General features: G+C 40.7%; 1 protein-coding gene across 3 annotated transcripts in view; it reads left to right on the forward strand.

Annotated features, from left to right (window-relative positions):
* The window catches only part of wwp2 (WW domain containing E3 ubiquitin protein ligase 2), a 39516-nt gene that overhangs the window by 4009 nt on the left and 16331 nt on the right, over nt 1–19176 (forward strand). For all 3 annotated transcript variants that reach the window (XM_044017519.1, XM_044017518.1, XM_044017520.1), the window contains exons 3-10: nt 1274–1430; nt 1548–1669; nt 2449–2586; nt 5987–6065; nt 10952–11115; nt 11487–11742; nt 12243–12332; nt 16908–17082. In XM_044017519.1, the coding sequence (XP_043873454.1) occupies nt 1274–1430; nt 1548–1669; nt 2449–2586; nt 5987–6065; nt 10952–11115; nt 11487–11742; nt 12243–12332; nt 16908–17082 (1181 nt within the window). The remainder of the gene's footprint in view (nt 1–1273; nt 1431–1547; nt 1670–2448; nt 2587–5986; nt 6066–10951; nt 11116–11486; nt 11743–12242; nt 12333–16907; nt 17083–19176) is intronic.

The raw sequence follows: 19176 nt of genomic DNA on the forward strand, positions 1-19176 counted from the left end.
CAGTCTCAACAACGCCCTCTAGTGGGTGAGGCCTCACAGACCCCAGGTGTTTTCTTCTCCTCCTCCACCAGAGGGCAGTGTTCCGCTCTGTGGTCCAGTGTGTGTGTGTGTTTGTGTGTGTGTGTGTGAGAGAGTGTGTGTGTGTGTGTGAAAACTGCTCTCTTTACTTTGCTCCACACAGATAAACTGTATTTTAAACTGTGTTGTGGTTTTGTGTCGTGTTCAAGCCTCCAGCCACTAGGTGGCAGCAGACTTTGGCGTCCCATCTATGGCGTGTTCCATTTGTAGTCGCAACCTGGAAACTTCCTGCACCCAGGAAGTCAGTTACATAGCACTTCTGTTGTGCTTGTTTCGCGGTCATAATGGTGAATGTTTTTTCCGTGCACACGCCTTTACACCGTTTGTTTTCCACTGGGATTGCTAACACTGGCTAGCCGTGCGTCCCAGACTTCTCCCGGCAACGCTGTGAACTCCTCACTCCCAGCTCCGCTGTAAATGGAACGCAGCGTCGTGTAACACACGGCTTGAGGTTTTTCCTTACAATAGACTACGCAGGAGTAAAAAACATTTAAATCGATCACATTTCCTACTGCATCTCCACATTCTTTTTTTGCCACTATGATAGGCTGAACAATTGATTGGAATTTGATTGGAATATATGTATAATGTATACGTCTATATACACATATATGTATATATGTGTATATGTATATATACACATAAGGTATAAGTCATAGTGTATAAGGTGAAGGTTTCACTTTTTCAGCAGCAAAGAAACTGAAGTGTGTAAATCACTCACTCTCTCACACCAAAGTCCACAGAGAAAATCAGTGATTTTAGCATCACACACTCACAGGAGCTGTTGATCCACTGCTGTGTTAATTTCCCCGAGGGAACCTCCCAAAGGGATCAATAAAGTCGTCTGTCTGTCTGTCTGTCTGTCTGCTTGCCTGCCTCCATCACTAAGTTCAAAAGTCTTATTTTGTCACTTCAGCATTTAAAATCTTTTGTTCAGATTGACCTCACTGACACAAAGTGACCACACGAGGCAGCGGAGGACCAGCAGCTCCTGTGTCCCCGCAGCTAAAATCACTGATTTTCTCACAAAACCAATTTTTTGGCCTCAAATTCCATTTCCTGTTGGTCACAGGAAGTAAACTGTTGATTTCCTTTGATGAATTGATGCCACAAAAAGAGGAGCTTTAGCACCTACACACTCTGATGTCCTGCGTTGTTTGTGTGTGTGTGCGTGTGCGTGTGCGTGCGCGTGCAGTGGTTTCAGCGAAGCCCCAGTCTCCTAAGCTGCCTAACCGCCACTCTCGACTCAGCTCCTTTGTGGAGGTGACGGCCGACGGTTTGACGAGTGAAACCAAAAAAACTGGCAAACGAAGTGGACATGTCGAGCTGCAGTGGAATGAAGACCTCACCCTGTGAGAACACACACACACACTTTAACACAAGATTGTATGTTTACAACTATGCAAAACATATTACACTTATGTTTGTTGTGTGTGTGTGTGTTCATGCCGCTGCCTTGTCTTTCGCAGTAATGTGACGCCTCAGAGTCGCCTGGATCTGAAGCTGTGGAGCTGCCACACTCTGAGGAAGGAGCTGCTGGGCAGCGCCACCATCGACCTCCTGGACACACTGCGCACACATGACGGCAAGAGTAAGGACACACACACACACACACACACACACACACACACACACACACACACACACACACACACACACACACACACACACACACACACAGTGCCTCCATCACTACGTTCTAATGTCTAACTCCCCCTCCCCCTTGTTTTCAGTGTTTCAGGACTCGCACAGAGACGCTGAGCTCCTGTGTTCAGCGTCTAAAATCATGTGGGAGAATGACTTTTGGTGTTTATATATAATGTTTTGTAAATGTAAACATGTGTGCATGAGACATCAAACAAGATCTAGATGAGTTGATATAAACAGGATTTTTACCATTGCTGTTCTATTTAGGTGCACAAGCACAAATTATTATTATTATTGTTATTATTATTATTATTATTATTATTATTATTATTATTATTATTATTGTTGTATTTTTTCATTCCTCTGGGACCCATCCACATGCAAGACACTGTTGGATGAAACATAACTTCACCTTCACCTGCTCTTGTTTAGTGAGATTTCCGTTCACAGTCAGTGGGACAGTTTTCAGTTACAGTGAAGAATGATGGTAAATTTCATTCACTCACTCACTCACTCACTGTTTCCTCACTGATGTGGAGGATAAAATGTTTTGACTCATTTCAGCGCAGTTTAACAGCAAATGTTTGATGTCCCGTCCCGTCGCCTCTTGCTGTTGTCCACCACCTTTTTTTTCCTTTTTTTTGAACGCAGTCACCCTCTTACTCTGTTTCTCTCCTCCTCCTCCTCCTCCTCCTCCTCCTCCTGCTCCTCCTGCTGCTGCAGTGGAGAACGTCCAGCTAAGTCTGGTGCTGCAGACGGAGAACAAAGGCCTGGTTGTAGCAGGAGGCGAACTCAACGTCTGTCTGGACGGCATGGTTGTTGATCTGGGCTCGCTGCCCAACTGCAGTACGGCAGCAGACAGTGAGTCGCACCTTTACCACACACACACACACACACACACACACACACACACACACACACACACACACACACACACACACACTGACTCCCTGGATTCTCTGACCTTCTTGACTCACTCCCAAAACACCACTCACTCTCTCACACCAAAGTCCAGTGAGAAAACCAGTGATTTTAACATCACACACAGGAGCTGTTGATCCACTGCTGCCTCGTGTGGTCACTTTGTGTCACTAAAATAAATTGGAATGAAGAATTTTGAAAGCCGAAGAATCAAAACAAAGGTGACTTTGCTCCTGCTCTGTGTTTCCTGTGTCAGTTGAATCGTGGGAGGAGCTGAGCACACGCTCCACACCTCCAGTTAGAGTCTGATTGTCCTCTGTGATTCCAGACTGAGCTTCAAACGATCTCAGACTGTACGATCGGCAGAGCAGGAGCAGTTGTTGTTGTTGTTCACACAAATTGGCACTGTTGTGGTAGTTAAAAAAGAAAACTAGCACATGAGCCCATCATTTTTCCCCTCACTTGTTGGGATTTGTTTTTCTGAACTACCTCACTTCTGTGAAGGTTCTTCATGTACCACTAGATGTCACTCATAACATGAGCACCTTGCACCAAAACAAATGCTTCAGCTAAACCTTCTCCAATCTTCTCATCAACGTGTCATATATATATATATATATATATATATATATATATATATATATATATATATATATATATATATATATATATGAATATATATACCCACATGTACTGTATATGTATACCCACATATATACATATACATGTATATATGTGGGTAACCCAAATAAAACACAACTGATGTGAGGCCATTCCACTCACTCTCCCACACCAAAGCCCACAGAAAATCAGTGATTTTAACATCACACACACACACACACACACACACACTGCTGCCTTCAAACGTCTGATTTTGTCACTTCAGTTTTAAAACCGTTTCTTCAGATTGACCTCAGTGACACAACGTGACCACACGAGGCAGCAGAGGACCAGCAGCTCCTGTGTCCCTGCAGCTAAAATCACTGGTTTTCTCTGTGGACTTTGGTGTGGGAGAGTGAGTGGTTTCCAAACTTGAGTTTCCTGTAGGAAAAGTGTGTCTGACAGTGAGATAAAGACGTGGACGTGTTCTGATGATATGGTTGACTTCAGCTGATGAATGATTTGAAACAGTCTCTGTGCACAGAGGAAGACGTCGCTCTCCACACATTTATTTACTCAGTGGCGTCGTTCTTTTTCACGTTTCCAGGCACAGCGCGAACATTTTAACCTTCCTTTGTGGTTTGGAAGCAAAGGCAAGTTTTTTCAACAAATACACACTTATTGAGCTGCTCCTTAAAAGCTGCGCCAGGTTCATGTGTCCACCTCCTCACACTCACACATACACACATAAACACATGAGGCTTTTCATAGGTGCCACACAGAGCTCACAGTGTGTCCTGCTGAATGAACACAGGCTCAGCAGTGAGAGCTGCATCAATCCTTCTCTCTGTGTGTGTGTGTGTGTGTGTGTGTGTGTGTGTGTGTGTGTGTGTGTGTGTGTGTGTGTGTGTGTGTGTGTGTGTGTGTGTGTGTGTGTGTGTGTGTGTGTGTGTGTGTGTGTGTGTGTGTGTGTGTGTGGAAGCTGTTGAACCTCATGTCCTCACGTGGACATGTGAGGAGGAGGGCGGTCATTTTTGTCCTCACAACACAAACATACAGAACATCATGTTTTCAGCTTCTGTCTCATCACTGAAACATTTGAAATGTTTTCACAGTAGACTGTGTTTGTGTGTGTGTGTGTGTGTGTGTGTGTGTGTGTGTGTGTGTGTGTGTGTGTGGATTTGGAACTATAAGTAGATTACTCCAGTAACTGTATAGATACCAGTGTGTCCCACAGAAGCAGGGGCTGTAAGAACTTTCTAGAACCTGTGCATTAACTGACCGTATGTGCCAAAGATGTGCTGTGACCACATATACACGTCACTCCAGCACTTGGTTTCCTGTCTGACGTCACAGTCCTGATCAAATTAAAGCACAAATAATAAACATGAGGGGTTTGACACAAAGTCGGCACTGACTCTGATCCCGGTCTGAAACCTGAAACCTGAAACCTGGAGGCTTGCTCTCAGCGAAAGTACTCATGTAATAAAATCTTCGTCCGGTATAGTCTGCGGTGTCTTCTGAACATGTCCATGTCTTAATGCCAAAGTCCATAGAGAAAATCAGTGATTTTAGCTTGAGGGGACACAGGAGCTGCTGGTCCTCTGCTGCCTCGTGTGGTCACTTTTTGTTACTGAGCTAACTCTGACCGAAGGATTTTAAAAGCCAAAGTGACAAAACAGCAGCTGCTGAGCTGAAACATACTGTTTTTGTGTATTTATTTTCTCTGCACTGACGAGAAAATCTACTTTCTACACCCTTGACATGTTCACACACACACACACACACACACACACACACACACACACACACACAGGTAATTAGACATGGGCCATTAAGAGGGAGGGGTGTGATGGACTCACTGAGCAGCTTGACATGACACTGTTATTTTTCTGTATGTAAGAGTCTCTTTCTGTCTGTGTGTGTGTGTGTGTGTGTGTGAGAGATTACCTATTTACTTTACTCTATAAAGAGCAGCATATATACGTATGTTTGCCTCTTTGTGAATATATATATATATATATATATAAGTGTTGCATGTATGTGTATATATATGTATACGTCTACGTGTGTATATATATACACAATACAAATATACAGGTGTGTGTATATATACATATATATTTGTGTGTACATATATACATGCATATATATATATACACACACATATATTTGTGTATATATTTACGTATATATGTGCATAGGTATACACATACATGTATATGTGCATATATACATATATAGCTATATTTTTGTGTGTTTATGTGTATATTTACGTATATACATACATATATACGTTGGTATATTGATTAATTAAAGGTAAGATAAAGATGAATTAGTCGTTTTTTTAGTCCCACAACTGGGGGATTTCACAGAGTTTCAGCAGCAAAGAACATTAATTTAACACGTTCAAATATACAAATATACAATAATAAAACATAGAATAACATATGCTGTACAGACGGTGAGTAACCAGAATATATGCGCAGTGTAAACATAGTTTCATAAACTCTCCGTCTTGATGCAACAAACAGTTTCTGCAACAATTCATTGATAAAAGAATTAAGTAAACTAACCAACTACTTTGATAATTGATGGGTTTCACTGGGGTTTTTTATTCAGTAATTTAATCAGAACATCATTTCCATGTTTTACGAACACTGATCAACATTTTATGGACCAAACTGAACTCATCGATGAATGGAGAAAATATGATGACATTGTGTGTCTTTTTCTGCAGAGATGCTTCAGTCAGAAAGACCGAACCTGAGGAGGACACTGAGTGAAGAGACGCCCACTGCTGCTGGACCTCACAGCAGGTCAGCACACACACACACACACAGTATGGTGACCTGCCAGGCTCGGGTCAGGTTTGGTCACAACAGTTATTTTAGTGAAACATGGAGGAAAAAAAGAGGAAACTGAGCATAAAACAATTCAAACAATTTCAACTTTTTATCACATAAGTCGAATTTGTTTTATCTCATAAGTCTGACTTTTCAACTCATAAGTCTGACTTTTTATCTCATAATTCTGACTTTTTTATCTCATAAGTCTGACTTGTTTTATCTTATAAGTCTGACTTATTTCATAAGTCTGACTTGTTTTATCTCATAATTCTGACTTGTTTTATCTCATAAGTCTGACTTTTTTATCTCATAAGTTTTATGACTTTTATATAAGTCTGACTTGACTGACTTTTATATCATAAGTCTGACTTGTTTTATCTCATAAGTCTTGTTTTATCTCTCTAACTTGTTTTATCTCATGAGTCTGACTTGTTTTATCTCATAAGTCTGACTTGTTTTTATCTCACAATCTCAATTTGACTTTTTATCTTCATTTCTGTCGTAAGTCTGACTTGTTTTATCTCGTAAGTCTGACTTCTCATAATTCTGATTTTTATCTCATAAGTCTAACCTTTGTTTTATCTCATAAGTCTGACTTGTTTATCTCATAACTCTGACTTGTTTTATCTCATAAGTCTGACTTTTTATCTAAGTATTGTTTTATCTCAATTCTGACTTTTTTATCTCATAAGTCTGACTTTTTTATCTCATAATTCTGGCTTGTTTTATCTCATAAGTCTAACTTGTAATTATGACTTGTTTTATCTTATAAGTCTGACTTATCTCATAAGTCTGACTTTTTTTATCTCGTAAGTCTGACTTTTTTATCTCTAAGTCTGACTTGTTTTATAAGTCTGACTTGTTTTTATCTCATAATTTGACTTTTATCTCATGTCTAACTTGTTTTATCTCATGAGTCTGACTTGTTTTATCTCATTCTGACTTGTTTATCTCTTGAAGTCTGACTTTTTTATCTCAAAATTCTGACTTGTTTTATCTCATAATTCTGACTTTTTTATCTTATAAGTATGACTCGCTTTGTCTCTGCAATTCTGACTTTTTATCTCATAAGTCTGACTTGTTTTATCTCGTAGTCTTTTTCTCATAATTCTGACTTTTTATCTCATAAGTCTAACTTGTTTTATCTCATGAGTCTGACTTGTTTTATCTCATAATTCTGACTTGTTTTATCTCATAATTCTGACTTTTTTATCTTATAAGTATGACTCGTTTTATCTCGTAATTCTGACTTTTTTTATCTCATAAGTCTGACTTGTTTAATCTCATAAGTCTGACTTGTTTTATCTCTCTCCTGGCTTGTTTTATCTCATAAGTCTAACTTGTTTTATCTCATGAGTGTGACTTGTTTTATCTCATAATTCTTACTTGTTTTATCTCATAATTCTGACTTTTTTATCTTATAAGTATGACTCGTTTTATCTCGTAATTCTGACTTGTTTTATCTCGTAAGTCTGACTTGTTTTATCTCATAATTCTGACTTTTTATCTCATAAGTCTAACTTGTTTTATCTCATGAGTCTGACTTGTTATCTCATAAGTCTGACTTGTTTTATCTCATAATTCTGACTTGTTTTATCTCATAATTCTGACTTTTTTATCTTATAAGTATGACTCGTTCTATCTCGTAATTCTGACTTTTTTATCTCATAAGTCTGACTTGTTTTATCTCATGAGTCTGACTTGTTTTATCTCATAATTCTGGCTTGTTTTATCTCATAAGTCTAACTTGTTTTATCTTATAAGTATGAGCTTTATCTCATAATTTGACTTTATCTTATAAGTCTGACTTGTTTAATCTCATAAGTCTGACTTGTTTTATCTCATAAGTCTAACTTGTTTTATCTCATAAGTCTGACTTGTTTTATCTCATTGACTTTTTATCTCATCTCATTCTGACTTTTTATCTTATAAGTATGACTCGCTTTTATCTCAGAATTCTGACTTTTTATCTCATTATCTTATCTCATAAGTCTGACTTGTTTTATCTCATAATTCTGACTTGTTTTATCTCATAATTTGACTTTTTATCTTATAAGTATGACTCGCTTTATCTCTTAATTCCACTTTTTTATCTCATAAGTTTGACTTGTTTTTATCTCATAAGTCTGACTTGTTTTATCTCATAATTCTGGCTTGTTTTATCTCATAAGTCTAACTTGTTTTATCTCTCCTTGTTTTAGAGTCTGACTCTGTTTTATCTCATAATTCTGACTTTTATCTCATAAACTTGTTTTATCTCATGTAATTCTGACTTGTCATAAGCCTCTTTATATCATAAGTCTGACTTTTATATCATAAGTCTGGCTTGTTTTATCTCCTAATTCTGCTTTTTTATCTTTATAAGTATGACTTTTTATCTCGTAATTCTGACTTTTTTTATGTCATAAGTCTGACTTGTTTATCTCATGACGTCTGACTTGTTTTATCTCATAATTCTGACTTGACTTTTTATCTCATAATTCTGGCTTGTTTAACTATCTCAGTCTGACTTTTATATCATAAGTCTGGCTTGTTTTATCTCATATGTCTGGCTTGTTTTATCTTATAAGTCTGACTTGTTTTATCTTATAAGTCTGACTTGACTTACTCCTGACTTGTTTTATCTCATGACTTTTTATCTGACTTGTTTTATCTCATTTAATTCTCTGGACTTGTTTATCTCATAAGTCTGACTTTTATATCATAAGTCTGACTCTGCTTTATCTCGTACTCCCACTTTTTTTATCTCATAAGTCTGACTTGTCTCTCATAAGTCCCTGCTTTTTATCTCATGGAGTCTGCTATTCATAATGTTGTTTTATCTCATAATTCTGGCTTGTTTTATCTCATAAGTCTAACTTGTTTTATCTCATGAGTCTGACTTGTTTTATCTTATAAGTATGACTCGTTTTATCTCATAATTCTGACTTTTTTTATCTTATAAGTCTGACTTGTTTAATCTCATAAGTCTGACTTGTTTTATCTCATAATTCTGGCTTGTTTTATCTCATAAGTCTGACTTGTTTTATCTCATAAGTCTGACTGTTATAGCTCATAATTTTGACTTTTTTAATCTCGTAAGTCTGACTTGTGTTATCTCATAAGTCTGACTTGTTTTATCTCATAAGTCTGACTTGTTTTATCTCATAAGTCTGACTTGTTATATCTCATAAGTCTGACTTGTTTTATCTCATACGTCTGACTTTTAACAGATTTTTCTTTTCTTTTTTGAAGGCAGATTTGACTTCCATAGAAAAGTATTTTAATATAAATTGACATGACTAAATGGCACTTGTGATTCCCATATTTTTGTGCAAAACTCTTTCTCCTCCAAACTCCTGGACTGCGTTCCACATGAGAAGTAAGAGCACAGATTGTGTGTCTGCGCCGCTGCGGTTTTCGTCTTAAACCCAAACATACACATGTACACACACAAGAATGTGAAATCCAACTTTTCATAGGCGTCTAAACCAAACGAGGTCAAAGACACACAGTTTTGAAAATCCCAGTAGACATTTTGTGGTGAAACGATAAAGAATCATATCATATAAAGAACTTGCGCAACCTCGTTCCTCGAATGCCAGTTGCTAAGCGATTTTATGAAAATCTTTAAACCAGAGGTGAAATGGCATTTTTAAATCAAAATAAATGGAAGAAGCAAAAGGAAAAAAAGGAAAAGAATCAAGGCAGTTTGTGCCAGGACAGTTGATTAAAGCACTTACGCAGAGTGCCAGCATGTTATTTCCCTCCAAATGTGGTTGCAGGGGATAATAAATAGAAGAGTGGACTGCGTTTCAAAGCTCTGTGGCGTAGGTTGCGTGGGGTCAGATGGTATTTCCCACTAAACACCGTTAAAGTGTTTCGGCTGTCGGAGGGAAACAGTCAGCATCCAAAGGAAGCAGAGGTGATTTCTGTTGTTTTCTCACACACACACACACACCTTCTTCTTCTTCTACTTACTGTGGTCGACTGAAACACTGAGCTCAGGCTTCTGCTGATTCCTGTCCAGGCTCGGCCTCAGCACTCCTCAGTCCTGGGGAGGGAAAGCCAACATGTTTATCTTTGCATGTTTAAGGCTTTTGTCAGATTTGCAAAGTTCTTTTTCTTTTCTTTTTTTCTTTTCTTTTTTTTCCTGTAAAGATGTTGTTAACATGGCTGCCATCAGGGGACGTAAGGAAAAGCAGATTTTAGCCTCTTAACAAAATACTTGCCACATAAAAGCCACAGCAGTCTAAGTTTATGAAGTCTTAAGAACATGTTCACATCTTTATTTCACTGTGAGACAGACTTTTCCAACAGGACACTGAAGTTGATGTAAACCGCTCACTCTCCCACACCAAAGCCCATAGAGAAAATCAGTGATTTTAGCTCACGGGGACACAGGACCTGCTGCTTTACTGCTGCCTCGTGTGGTCACTTTGTGTCACTAAAATAAATTGGAATGAAGTATTTAGAAAGCTAAATTGACAAAATAAGACATTAGAACTCAGTGATGGAGGCAGCAGTGGATCAACAACTCAACTGTGTGTGTGTGTGTGTGTGTGTGTGTGTGTGTGTGATGTTAAAATCAGTGATTTTCTCTGTGGACTTTGGTGTGGGAGAGGGAGTGAGTTCAGTTTCCTGTTGGAAAAGTGTGTGTAACAGTGAGATAAAGATGTGGATATGTACTAAAGATAAAGTAGACATTATCATTTATGAGGTGAGCTGTTATTTAAATACCTAAAATCATGTTTTCACCAGTTCAGTGTCTGTGATCTAAAAACACATAATCCACTAAACTGTTCTGTCCTTTTGTTCCACTTTCTTGCCTCAACTGCTCCACATACCATTTCTCTCTGCCGTCTCTCTGTTGGCAGGAGTAACAGACACTCGGTGGGGGCTTCACAGAGTGCTTCTCCAGGGTGCTCCAGTAGGAGCTCTCTGACTAATGGGGAGCTGCCTGAGGAGCAGAGCCCAGCGCCGGGTTCCTCCGCTCACCGTCTCTCCTCTAAGAGTGCTGGAAGTCCAGGAAACAGCGCAGGTAAACGCCACACTCACACGATTTACACTTTAATAACAAACTGCACTTGAACCACAACAAAGACGTGCCGTCTGCTGCATCGTGGGAAATAACCACTTCATCTCACATCGTACGACTTTCTGATGATTATATACACAATGCTTTTTCTTTACGTAGAGATTTAGACACATGATACCTCAGCATTATTGAAGTGGTGTTTATACAAAGTCACTTTGTGCACTTCCTGTGGCAGGAGGACACAAACTCACCAGCTATCGTAGACTTAAGTTAGGCTTCAGTGAGCTGATGTTTACGTCCTGCTTCACCGCAACATCATCATCATCGTTGTTATTTTTCACTTTATTTTAACCATTCTCTCAATCTTCCCTCAGACAAAGTAGAGTTGTCGTCAAATGGGCCAGAGAGCAGTCACGGCGGTGTGGCCTGTCACACGCCTCCTCCACTCGCGCCGTCGTGCGTATCCCCGGCTGCCGGTGGCGGCAGCAGCAGCAGCAGCAGTCCTCCTCCAGGACAGGACGTTCTGTGTCCAGCAGGTCCAGCAGAGCCCGGTCTGAACTCCATGCCCAGCACCAGCAGCAGCACGGAGCAGACGAGCAGCAACACGACGACAGAGTCCCTCCCTGCAGGGTGAGAACCAGGACTTCTCATTACTGTATCTGTACACGATATCTGGAAAATTCACTGATCTGTCAGATCACCAGTCTGATCACCAGTCTGATCACCAGTCTGACCACCAGTCTGATCACCAGTCTGACCAGTCGACCGCCAGTCTGATCGCCAGTCAGTCGCAGTCTGATCACCAGTCGATGACCCACCAGTCTGATCTGATCCAGTCTGATCACCAGTCTGATCCACCAGTCTGATCCCAGTCTGACAGTCTGATCACCAGTCTGACACCAGTCTGACCACCAGTCATCTGACAGATCACTGGTGGTACATCACCCCACGCGACCCTCATGGAGGATAAAGCTTTTCCATGTGGACGCAGATATGTCTGTCTTTTACACGATGGTTTAGGCTTTGTTCCGTTTCGTGTGGGTGTGGCCTGAGTGAAGACAGTCTTGACAAATTCTCTTCTATAATTTATAATACTATACCTTTGTCTCTCTCTCTCTCTGTGTGTTCAGTTGGGAGCAGCGAGTGTTGCCTCATGGCAGAGTGTACTACGTCGACCACAACACCAAAACCACAACCTGGGAGAGACCACTGCCTCCAGGGTAGGCATGTTCATGTGTTCATCTGTGCTTTTCTCTCTGTTATCGGACAGATGTCACATGACTCTGGGGTCGTTACGGAAAACTGTGAAATAAAGCAGTGAACGCATTTTTAAGACTTCACTCACTTTTACTCTGAGGTAGCCTTAATATGTTGAGCGATTTTAGAATTGTAAGTCGATTTTAGAATTACAAGTCGATTTTAGAATCGCAAGTCGATTTTAGAATTACAAGTCGATTTTAGAATCGTGAGTCGATTTTAGAATCGCGAGTGGATTTTGGAACTGGATAAAGGCATAAGAAGCATGCGTTGAAGCACGGAGCATGAATGGTGTTTATAACGTGAGCGCGCGTCTGTGTTTGTGCATCATGAGGGGAGTAAAAGCTGCGACACACTCCTGCACCTTTATGTGTGTGACAGAGAGAAAGAGAGGCTGTGTTTAGGAAAAGGTCACCCCCACCTCTCCAACCTCCAACCCCCATCTCACATTTTCCGTGTGAGGGAAGAGAGCGGGGGGGCGGGGGCGAGAACAAAAGTCCTTTCTCAGCATCCACATGTACTTGCACATGCAGCAGCAGCAGCAGCAGCAGTGGCAGCAGTGTGTTGTGTTGGTCGCTGGACCTTCACAGGATCAATTAGCTGGCTAATGCTGCGCTACACACACACATACACACACCAGGAACTGTTTAAGGTTTGGAAGCTGAATTAAATTTGTCCTAAGATGACTGCAGGAAAACATACTGTTCTTTATCAAATCTACTACAAGCTCAGCTCCTCCTCCTCCTCGTCATAGTCCAGCAGTAGTTTATAAAAAAATACAATAATCCATGTCACATGACATCCATAGACCACAAAGTCACACTATGCTGAGCCTACATCTTGTCGTAGATTTTGAAACTATGAGTAGATTTTGAAACTATGAGTAGATTTTGAAACTATGAGTAGATTTTGAAACTATGAGTAGATTTTGAAAAACTATGAGTAGATTTTGATACTATAGATTTTGAAACTATGAGTAGATTTTGAAACTATGAGTAGATTTTGAGAGTATACTATAAGTAGATTTTGAAACTATGGTAGATTTTGATACTATAAGTAGATTTTAAACTATGAGTAGATTTTGAAACTATGAGTAGATTTTGATACTATGAGTAGATTTTGATACTATAAGTAGATTTTGAAACTATGAGTAGATTTTGATACTATAAGTAGATTTTGAAACTATGAGTAGATTTTGAAACTATGAGTAGATTTTGAAACTATGAGTAGATTTTGAAACTATGAGTAGATTTTGAAACTATAAGTAGATTTTTAAACTACGTAGATTTTAAACTATAAGTAGATTTTGAAACTACAGTAGATTTTAAACTATAAGTAGATTTTGAAACTATGAGTAGATGAAACTATGAGTAGATTTTGAAACTATAAGTAGATTTTTTGAAACTATAAGTAGATTTTGAAACTATGAGTAGATTTTGAAACTATAAAGTAGATTTTGAAACTATAGATAAACTATGAGTAGATTTTTAAACTATGAGTAGATTTTGAAACTATGAGTAGATTTTGAAACTATAAGTAGATTTTTAAACTACGAGTAGATTTTTAAACTATAAGTAGATTTTGAAACTATGAGTAGATTTTTAAACTATGAGTAGATTTTGAAACTATGAGTAGATTTTGAAACTATGAGTAGATTTTGAAACTATGAGTAGATTTTGAAACTATGAGTAGTTTTCTATCACGCCAGTCGCACCACTCCGCTCAGCTAATGTGGATTGACTCTGTTTGTAAAGTTGTCGTTGCGTCCAGTGTGAACACAGGACTAGAGAGAGCTGGAGGCTATGACGTGATTTTGTCCATGAAAACACAAAGGTGGGCGTGTTGAGATGTGTTTCAGTTTAAGACCATTTTTTACCCTGTTACATCCCCGTACAGTCCAGGGGAAGCAGGGAGTAACACGGTAAAAACAAAAACCTCAGTATCAAAGATGGTTGTGTTTCCTGGGCTCCCAAAAACGAGAGTTCGTTGTGGACAAAAATGCTAATTTGCGGTGATGGTAGCTCAGTGGTAGAGCGAGAAAAAAGTCTTGAACAGAAACTTGACACAGTAAAAAAAAACAAGTGAGGGAACTTGACAATTACTGATACGATCAAAACCTAACGTTAAGCATTTTAAAAAACCACTATCTACAGCAGAGAAAGTGAAGTGGAGTGACTTTCCTGTTGATGGAGATGGTTTAAATGAAGCCTGGGAAAAACAATGACTGAGAGCAGTCTATAAGCAAAGACATCATATAGATAGCACTTTTTAAAGGACTGGTGATAAATAGCATCAGACAGGGCGAGGACTTCCAGCTGCATGAGTCATGGCACGAGGCTAAATGTGGCTGAACCCCCCCATATTAAAACAAAGCTGACACAGTCACTGGACCTTCAGCAGTCTCTAAATCCACCACACTCCTCTCTTCAACACGTTTGCTTTGCTAAATGTTGCAGATTAACACATGTTTTCAGGATTTTTAACTTTAATCTACAGTTCAGCTTTGTTCACTTTGATTCATGTGTCGGACATCGCACTCATGACTCTTCAGTGTCGACACTCTTTGACCAATCACAGGCTTTTGGGATTATAAATAGATTTCGGAGGTATAATTAGATTTGGAATTATGATTGGATATTGGGATTATAAATACATTTGGGGATTTCAAGTAGATTTTGGAATTATAAATAGATTTGGATGGATTATGAGTAGATTTTGACTCTTCAGTGACGACACTCTCTGACCAATCAGTGGCTTTTGGGATTATAAATAGATTTGGGATTATGAGTACATTTTGGGATTTTTAGTAGATTTTGGAGTTATGAGTAGATTTTGACTCTTCAGTGACGACACTCTCTGACCAATCGGTGACCTTCAGTCTGTTGACGTCACATTTTAGAACCTCGTCAGGTTCTATCGGCGATGGAGAAGACAAACAAATGAGCGAGTGGAGCCGTGCCACGACTGCGTGGTGGGAAAATAGTTATGAGTGTCAAAGAAAGCAGATATGTCTTCACAGACATGAAAGAAACAAACACCAGATGAGCCGCAACACAACAAAAGGTCTATAATTCTGTATGAACCGTAAATGACATTTCCAGGTCCTGCAGCTTGCTGTGGGAGTCTCTGATAAACTGGCGTCTCCACTGAGAATTGAACCCACATGGCGGACATTATCACCCCGAGGAAACTCCAGCTCGCTCATGTGGCCGATGTAAGGACAAGCAGGAGGAATAAGGACCTCTGCTTTGTTCTCTCCTCGTCTCTTGTGGTCAGGAGGATCCACCAAAGGGATGAGACTCGGTGTCTTGCTCAGGGACACTTCAGCCGTGAGGATGAGGGGGTTGTTTGGTTGAGGGATCGTCTCTCTCTCCCTGACCGCTCTGCCTCTCACAGTCTGATATTAGCACTAGCTGGTTATTTACTGGAGCCAGGGAAAATCCCAGAGCCCACAGAGGCTTGTCTGAGAGCCTCTACTTAGTTCTGCTATCTGATTTAAACTCTTAGTACCGGTCACGTCATTAACAACCCAGAGTTTCCTCACTGTTCTTCTTTAGGACGGTCCCCGGTCATTCTGGATCAAAGTACAGTGGGTTGCATAAGTATCTGCACCTCTTTAACTTTTCAACATTTTGCTATTCTAGGACCAGAAACATAAATGTATTCAATTGAAATTTTATGTGAAAGACACACACTAAGGGACACACAATCGTGAAGTGAAATGAAATTTATTCATGCTTTTGAACATTTTTCATAAATACAAAACTGAAAAGTGGGGTGTGCAAAAGTATCTACCCCCCTGAGTCAATACTTTGTTGAACCCCTAACCCTTACCCTAACCCAACTCGCGACAAATCTACCGACTTTCTGTCATAAACCTAAATACTGTACGAGAAGGAAATGCACAATTCTGCAGCACGAGTGAGATCCACACACACACACAGTGACAGAGTATGAGTGTGTGTTTGCATTAATCCTCCCCTGCAACAGAGGGGAGTCTATTTAGAGGCCTGGGTCCAGTGGGAGGATCCAGAGAACTGAAAGTCCTAGTTTCCTGTGCAGGACAGAGCACAAGTGTGTGTGTGTGTGTGTGAAATCCAAACACACAGAGCTTAAAGTGAGGAAACGTAGAACATCCACACGGTTGACAGGTAAAGGTTCACTGTGCAGGAGAAGAAGCATGACATTCACTGACATAATGCTCTCCCTGGTCCTTTACCCTTACCTTAACCATCCTGACCAAGTGCCGAATCTCACACACACAGAGGAAACCACTGTTTGACCAACATTAAAGCACACTGATTCAAGCTGGAAAGCTTTTAAAAAGAGAATTGTGACATTGTGCGTGCGTGAACCTCATTTCCTGGTTAAAATGTAAGAAGTACAGTGACTTTCCTCATTGATGACATATAATCTATTATTTATCACAACGTTTATAATTATATAAAGTATTTTAAACTCTTTTTGCACGTCTGTATAAATCAGTGCTACTGTCAGTTGACTTCATAAACATGTTGTTTCTCTTTCCTCTGAACCAGATGGGAGAAGCGAGTGGACCAACAGGGCAGGTTCTACTACGTGGACCACAACACCAGGACCACCACGTGGCAGAGGCCCACGGCTGAGTCGGTGCGGAACTACCAGCAGTGGCAGAGTCAGCGCAGCCAGCTGCAGGGAGCCATGCACCAGTTCAGCCAGCGCTTCCTCTACCAGGTACGGTTCATACAAAAAGACTCTGGCAGCCAACGGCCGAGTGGAAGGGAAGTGGGTTTGTAATGGGAGGGTTGAGAAAAGTACCCAATCCCCAGTGCTCGTTGTTAATGAGACACTAAATCATCACATGACGCTGTTCCACGACACAGTCCCAGCTCGACTCGCTTTGTTTTTGCTTTTCCATTAGTGATTTAGAAAGTGAGGACATGTTTAGAAAGTGAGGACGTGTTTAGAAAGTGAGGACATGTTCAGAAAGTGAGGACGTGTTCAGAAAGTGAGGACATGAGGACATGTTCAGAAAGTGAGGACGTGTTCAGAAAGTGAGGACGTTTTTAGAAAGTGAGGACATGTTCAGAAAGTGAGGACATGTTCAGAAAGTGTCTTATTTTGTCACTTCAGTGTTTAAAGTCCTTTGTTCAGATTGACCTCAGTGACACAAAGTGACCACACGAGGCAGCAGAGGTCCAGCAACTCCTGTGTCCCCGCCAGCTTAAATCACTGGTTTTCTCTATGGGGTTTGTTGTGGGAGAGTTTCCTGTTGTCTGTCTGACAGTGAAGATAAAGTTCAGAGTAATCTGTAAGAAACAGAAAGTTAAAGTGTTTCCTCACTTCTTCTCTGAGGTAAAAACCAAACTCTGCTGGTTCCTCTGCTTCCGCTCACGTCACTTAGTTTGTTTAGATTCTGCACGTCACCGCCACAAATGCACCGCAGGACTGAAATCAATCCACACATGTTGTGAGTGGATCCAACAGTGCGTGGTTCGCTCGTTATCTAACAGTCAGAGGAGGAGGAGTCGTGTCTGCAGATGCTACGTGACGCCACCAGTTTGCCGTATTTTTCCAGCGCGGTCGTTTAATATTCCGCCGTCTTCAATCGGACGAGTCGCCGCCGTCATCTCAGTCGGTGAAGCTGCCAAGGTCAGACTGCAGCCAGACGGTAAACAACGGAGCTTTCTCAATGAACCATTAGTAAAAGCAGCCTCAAAAACACCCCACCCTGCACCCTGTGTGTGTGTGTGTGTGTTTCCATGAGTTCCTTTCTCTCCAAACAAACTTCATCAGCTTTGAATGAACTCATCCATCTTTGAACTCCTCTCCTCGGCAATCCATCAACTTGTATGTCAACGTTTTGGAGGCTAAACGTGGTCATTTATGGTGGAAAAACAATCTGTTTGAATGAAAGTTGGTACACATGTTTATCAGGTCTGGACGCCACAGGAAGATGGGTGGCCATTTTGGATTAAATAGGCATTGGCGGGCAAATTTCCACCTGCACTACTTGTACAGATTTAAAGCCATCAACTTCAAATGTGGTCCTGTCACGCTGGACGAGATTGGGATTAAAAGTTATCAAAAGCTTCACTGAGCATCACACGGTGTGGGCACGAGGGGGCGTCAAAGTCGCAGCTAATTCTGATGACACGGCAAAAACAAAACAGCGTGAAAGTGAAACTCGGCAGCCCGAGTGATCGTGACTCTCTCATGAACAGCATTATATTATAGTGATGCTAGATTACAGCAGAGATTATAACTGGATGTATTATATTCCACACCCGTTCAGTCCATCAACGGTCCAGAAGGTTGTGGTTCAGTGTGAACCGGACCCTCTGGACCCTCTGGACCCTCTGGACCCTCCTTCCTCCTCAGTGTGCATGCAGGTCGTTCCCTCTACTCTGATAACACTCTGCCCTGTCCTGGAATGCCCACACTGCTGATAGCACGGACTATTTATGACCACAGTGTGTGTGAACAAGGACACACACACACACACACATTTATTTCTAAGACTGTGATCTGGGTGCAAACCTCTTACCATGGACTGCATATGACAAATGTACCTTTTGGTTAACTCGACTCACTCTCCCACACCAGAGTCCATAGAGAAAATCGGCCATTTTAGGTCACGGGGACACAGGAGCTGCTGGTCCACTGCTGGTCCACTGCTGGTCCACTGCTGGTCCACTGCTGGTCCACTGCTGGTCCACTGCTGCCTCGTGTGGTCACTTTGTGTCACTGAGGTCAATCAGAATGATTTGAGAAATGAAGACATTTGAACTCAGTGATGGAGGCAGCAGTGGATCAACAACTCCAGTG

This window comes from Solea senegalensis, unplaced genomic scaffold (genome assembly GCF_019176455.1).
Source record: "Solea senegalensis isolate Sse05_10M unplaced genomic scaffold, IFAPA_SoseM_1 scf7180000015554, whole genome shotgun sequence".
Classification (NCBI taxonomy): Eukaryota; Metazoa; Chordata; class Actinopteri; order Pleuronectiformes; family Soleidae; genus Solea; species Solea senegalensis.